We start from the raw sequence: 6,548 nt of genomic DNA, 5'->3' as shown, positions 1-6,548 counted from the left end.
GAAACCGCTGGCTGCTGGGGGGTGGTAGTCGGCTGTAGAGCAACCAAATGCTCTTATATAGGCCTGGCCTTCCTTACGCCTTGGGGTCGAATCTCGTTGCCACTTTCACACGAATCGAGCACGGAAATTTATTGAAATATCCCAACTCTTGTTTTATGAGATTGGATATATATATTATATTATATTATATTATATTATATTAATTATATTTCCACGTGTATGCGAAGTTTAAATGGGCAGCGTCAAAAATTGTGAGCGTTCGCCACGAAGTTTAATCCGATAATGATCTAAGCTCTGGGAAGCTGCATGCTGGTGGTCGCTGTTATAGCTTTTCTTTTCCTAACTGTATAATCGTACGATCATATTCTGTTCTGATTGGTCTAAGACAATTCTCTCGCTTTTTGTTTTACACAAAAGCTGCTATAATTTAGGGCGAGGGTGTCTTGAAGAGTTGTTGCAGTGTAAAGTTAAGTTTGTCACTACACTGGTTCGCCCTCTTGTGGTATCTGAGTCTCCGAGGCAATTTGATGAAAATTTACATCCATTCTACTTTGCCCGCTCTGACTCTTTATAGGTTCCAGATTATTTGAAATCGAAGGTTGAGAATTTAAGAGATTATTAAGAGAATTATTCTGTTGACCTTGTGCTAGATCTCTTCTAAATGTATAATAGTTTCCCCTTTGGCTGTTTGGTATCGGAAGGGGGACATACTGATTTTGGTTCATGTTAGGCTGGTTTGGATTAGTGAATCGTGTATTATTCTGGTATGTTCCAGGATAATATGTGTTGAAATTATGAGTTCTGTCATCGTGATAGTTTTGATATCTTTGATTGTTATTATGGCTATGATTTAGACAAATTAGGCAAATATCGACTTATTACAGTTTTAATAGTTCTTCTTAATTTATTTATTTATTTTGTCAATGGGGTTACTTTCTAATTCTAACTTATCATACATAATCCAATATTGTACTTCGAGTTTCTCGATGAACTTACTGATGCTTCCGGGGTATGTTGTATCTTCAAGTTGTCTTATCAGTGATATGTAGGGTCTGTGGTCCTTGAATGCCATTCCTAATGCTGTTTTCATTTCCATCCATGTGTTTGCTCGATCCTGGATGACGACTTCTTGCGCTGTGTCCACCAATAGGCGTTTTATGGCTCCGTAGATGACATGACTTTGTCGGGCATCTTGTGTAGGGTATAAACTGAGTAGCTGCTCGATTTGGTTGACAAACCCAGATAGTTTCCAGGTGTACCGTCGTAGAAATTTAGTTAAATTTAGTTTTTCTATTTGAAGCAATAATTGATTCAAATGAATCTCGGAGAGTTGTGCAGGATTTGCCATTTTTAGTTTGCACTAAATTATAATTGTAATTTTTAGGTTTTGATAAACGTACGGAATTACAAAATTTTAAGTTAAATCTTATTTCCGACCGCACTTGTTTTTGTTTGAATACAGATTGTTTCTGACCACACGGGATTTGGTTTTTAGAATGCTACTTGCACGTAGATTCTTTTGCGGATCACAATTAGTTTTTGAATCACTGTTTTAATTCGCCAGGCTAGGATAGCTAGTTGTATAGTGTATCCTTTCAATTGCCCAGTACCGTATTAAAGGACTCTTTTTAACTATTCGATCCTACCGACTGCACCAATTACACGTTCATAACACCCGTATGTCAAAAAAAAATATATATATATTTTTATTTGACCGAAATATTACAAAGGTTTTATTGAAGAACTCCGACCGATTAGTATTAGGTCTCAAACTGAACTCAACTTATTGATCTAGATTGATTGACGTTCAAGCCTCGGGTTCGAGTTTTTCAAATATGGACTTTGGATTCTAGGATTTTAGAGAGCTTTGTAGTTATCTACATTTCTCTTGGAATCAAGTGCATTCGCTCTTGGATACAAGTGCTCTTAGATTCTTTAAGATTTTGTTTATTTGAAACTTAAAACTTTTGTTTTCGAGTTTCGAGTCCGAACTTTGAACGTGGGAACGTGACAATTAGGCAAAGAATGTTTAGTCTACCAGTGGGTGATTTGTCTAAATAACATCCTGTATTCGTATTACTTGGGGTTTTTCCGCTTGGCCTTGGTTCTGGAATTCTGGTGACAGTTTTATTCTTATCTAGGGGCTGAGTAAATAAAGGGTAGTATGGGGTATGCTTATTTACAATTGTGAGGTGTAGGGTAGTATTGGGTATGCTTGTTGTGTGTGTAAATAAGTAGGCATGTACTTAAGTCTAAGGGACTTATGGATATGTCACTATATATATATATCTGTACTAAGAAATTGATATTGGCCATGTTCGGCTGTCCGTCCGTATGAACGCCTCGATCCGAGGAACTACAAAAGACCGAATGTTAAGATTAATAATGCAGCTTCCACAGATATAGACGCAGCCACGTCCACTCTAACGCCAACAAATCAGCAAAAACTGAAAAAATCAGCTTGATGTTTGGGTGCCGCATGATTTGACGCAACCTTCGGGACCGAATCAACGCCTGTGATATGCTGCTGAAACGGAACGAACTCGACCCATTCTTGACCCATTCTCGACGAAAAACGGATCACATACGACAATAAGCGAAAACGGTCGTGGTCGAAGGCCGGTGAATCGTCGATAGCGCTGTGTACATAGCCGCGAAATTCAAAAGACAAAAAGGCGGAAGGGGGATATTTGGCAACCTTACTTTACTATAATTATAATTACTATATTATTATTACCTGAATAGATTCATGCAAATATAACTCCTGGGCCATCAACGCTTGCCACAAATCATTTATTGCATCTTCAAATTGAATATTTAATTTATCCAAAGCATCAGATAATTTAAGGTTTTCCGGAGTGTCTTCGTCTTCCCCGTGCATTGAATTTTGTTCTAGTTTAATCAATCTGATTCGAGCTTCTTCAAAAATAATTTCTTTAAATTGTAAAAACCATTCTATTTGTTTTTGCCCGAGTATTTGAAGTTCCTCTTGGCCATCGAAAAGATTTTCAATGAAATCTCTTATTTCTTCATCGCGCTCAGTAAACCTTTCTAAACCAAGTTTGTAAATTTCTTGCGTAAGCTCAAAAATGTCTTTGTCGTATTCGTCGGCAAGCTCTTGAGCTTGTGTTCCAACAAGCATCAGCACTCGACCATCTTCATCGCCACGCCAAAGTGAGTCAAACAGCTGATGGCCATCCAAATGTTCAACAAAACTTGAAGCTAATCGCTTTTCCTCTGATTGTTCACGTTCGTGAAACTTTCTTGTTTGTATCTCCTTTTCTTGTTTATCTTCGATTTCGCGAAGCTCCCGGCTAAAAAAGAAGAATAAGTTAGTTCTGATACACCATTTTTTAAAAACACATCAAAATAAAAATATGATTTAAAACAGATGTTTACCGTCACAAAATTGGGTCGACATGGGTTTAAAAAGAAGTCGTAAAGAGCTCTCAAGAAGGATATCTTAAAATCCATTTCAAAAGATAAGCTTTTTTAACAGTGTTAAATGATTTATTAAAGCCGATGAAATGTTTTCTAATATTATTTTTGAAACCCTTTATCCCATATGATCTTGGTTTTACAAAACTGTTTAAACACGGAGATACAATTGACCTGCAATGAACAAAGAACCTATTGTTTCCCTTTACAAATAACAAGGGAGTCCTTTCACATTTAGAGATAAGGTAAGCAGTTTCAGAATACTGCTATTTCCACAGATCCTAAGCACAAGGTCAGGAATTCGGTCGGGACCTGGCAAATGGCCGTGTTTTTTTTCTGAGCTTCGAATTAATTAATTCATTAATTTTTGCTTTTGCCGAAATGAACGGGATTATATAATAAATACTTTAATAATGGTTTTTGTATATGATGATTGTCCATCTCGATTAGTCCGTGCTTCTTTTTCTTTTTCCTTTCCGTTCACAGCAAGTCGTCTGCGTGTTGTGCGTTTAACCGTTCTCACTGGACTAACTTCAGTGAGCGTCACTCTCTTACTCCTTTTTCTATTTGTCAACTGCACTCAAAAAAAAACTCTACCAAACAACACAAAGCTCATCTGAGTCTACCTACAAATGATATATAGGTTGTAATATATCTTCTTCCGCCTTTTTGTCTTTTGAATTTCGAGGCTATGTACAAAGCGCTATCTGGCTCGTTTCTATTTCTATTTCTATCAAATATGATATTGGTATTGATATTTCTGTCAAATATAAATTGCACAAAATTATTATATTACCTTATATAACATTTTTACACTTTTTACAGACAAAAAATGGCTTATATTAGTTTGGCAAATATCTCCCTGCCGCCTTTTTGAATTTCGCGGCTATGTACAAAGCGCTACAGAGCTCGTATCTGGCAATACTATACATAATTTGAAAGGTCTTGACATAACCTACAAAACGACGCTATGCATGATTAGTTTGGATATTGCGTTCAACAGTTATAGACGTGTAAACATGGAGTTCACTAACGCCGAAATTCGCGCTATTTTCCTTCGTTAAAGGCAAATCCTCTCGAGAAACGTTCCGTTAGATTAATGGTGTTTTGGGGGATGGTACTCTATCACTTCGAACCGCGGAGGAATGGTTTCGACGATTCAGAGCCGGTGAAAACGACACCATGGATAAGCCAGACGGCGGAAGACCTGTGACGACAAATACCGATCAAATCATGGAATACATCGAGTTAGACCGGCATGTGGCATCTCGTGACATCGCCCAGGAGATGGGAGTTAGTCACCAAACCATTTTAAACCATCTGCAGAAGGCTGGATACAAAAAAAAGCTTGATGTTTGGGTGCCGCATGATTTGACGCAAAAAAACCTTCTGGACCGAATCAACGCCTGCGATATGCTGCTGAAACGGAACGAACTCGACTTTCAGTCGTCAATTAATGATATATTTTTTAACATGTAGGAATTATCACTATTTTTTTTTTATTTATAAGATGCTTTAGATGAGATAATTTATGAGAATGCTGAGTTTGGTTTTTTTCTATCAACTATCACAGTCACTTGCAATGTTTAAAAAGTAACATTTTTATGAGTTTGTTAACAGATCAATTTGATGCACATAACATTCATTATTTGTGCACTTTGCTCTACATTGCTCTACAACACAATTGCTAATCATTATTTTTAAACATTTTTTAACAAACTTTATTGTGAAGATACCTTTATACCTGGTGCCTTTAGTTTTCTAAAGTCCGATTCTCATGTAAGATTGAGCTGTTAAATGCTCGCTTTCTTTTAAAATCAACGATCTGCATTTATATCAACCGGATCCCTTAGTAAAATACCTGCTCGACGTTAATATAATTTATATAATTTAATCGAATTCTATTGGCAACATAACATCATCATCTTATTTAAAAATTTGTAGGGACAATTATTATATTAAATTCGACAATTATTATATTAAATTCGTTAACTGAAAGATTTCTACAGATTCTACCACCTTTTGCTCAAACGCACGCAAATATATAGCTTAAAAAAAAAAGGTTTACATATTTTATGAAAATAATTCATCTTTAAAAATTCATAATTAAAATTTATAAAATAAATACACATATGCAACCTTTTTATTGCAAAATTAAATTCTTGAGGCAGGACCGGCGGACATAAGCATCACTAACTTAAAATTTTTTTCACTTCGCAAGCTAAATACTCTAACGACAATTATTCTAGTATTAAATATGTACATTTATTCCTATGTAATTATTAAATTATAATGTTAAGGCAATGCAAAATTAGAGTCCTTTATATGGTGGCAATCGATCAAACAAAAATATAGATTGGAAGTCCATAAACTTGTATAGCGAAGGGCATATTTTGTCAAATTTACAATACATGAGCATACGTGTGCACACATACGGACACTGCATGTGTACAAGAGTGCTGCTGGCTCTAAAGGGCCCTCTCTCTATGGATCTTGAACAAAAATTCGAGAAAATTCTTTGCCAATACTGTCTGTATACGTTATCCAAGGTCTATTCACATCTCAAGTGAATGGACATGGTTTATAAAGGACCACCTGAATGCTCGCGGTATTACTCGCAGGCACCTATTTCAGTCTTTTCTATGTATCTTTCGAAGAAGAATGCACGACCTTAGTTAAATGTTTTTCCTAGTGCATGTTTTTTTTTTTTACCTTGTTTTTATTTATTGTATCTTCTCAATTTTTAGATTACCAATAAGTGTATTAAATCTTATACTATAACCTAACTAGCAGTCATGTAGACAGGAGCAGTGAATTTTGACTGACAATTTTTGACTGGGTTGGAGAGTCGGTACATTGCAGGCAGGTTCGGTTTGAAACCCGAGTCAAGTCCCTTTCGGGAAAATTTTGGATTGGCACAGACTTTTTCATTTTAGGACGGTTTGTGATTATCTACTTCATATTTTACTGCGAGAATGCCGATATCCCTGATTGATTTCGAATACACCATGGTTCCCCAGTGATAGTTCGCAGGATCTTTGATTAAGGGCGCTGTATGATGTATGTTGATGACACACTCTTCCAAGTCCATACACAAGGGCGATCGGGCG

The 6,548-nt window shown here is 36.3% G+C and overlaps 1 protein-coding gene across 1 annotated transcript; it reads right to left on the bottom strand.

Annotated features, from left to right (window-relative positions):
• Positions 1 to 2,737: 2,737 nt before the first annotated feature.
• Positions 2,738 to 3,314, bottom strand: LOC113564709 (dynein regulatory complex subunit 3-like; the record flags this gene model as incomplete). Its single annotated transcript, XM_026983583.1, has 1 exon — positions 2,738 to 3,314. A coding segment is annotated over one exon (577 nt), but the record flags the coding sequence as incomplete, so codon positions are not given.
• Between the last annotated feature and the right edge of the window lie 3,234 nt (positions 3,315 to 6,548).

Source organism: Drosophila erecta, unplaced genomic scaffold, assembly GCF_003286155.1.
Source record: "Drosophila erecta strain 14021-0224.00,06,07 unplaced genomic scaffold, DereRS2 tig00000399-arrow-arrow-pilon, whole genome shotgun sequence".
Taxonomy (NCBI): Eukaryota; Metazoa; Arthropoda; class Insecta; order Diptera; family Drosophilidae; genus Drosophila; species Drosophila erecta.
The sequence above is the reverse complement of the archived record's forward strand: the minus strand, read 5'-3'. Positions and strand labels throughout refer to the sequence as shown.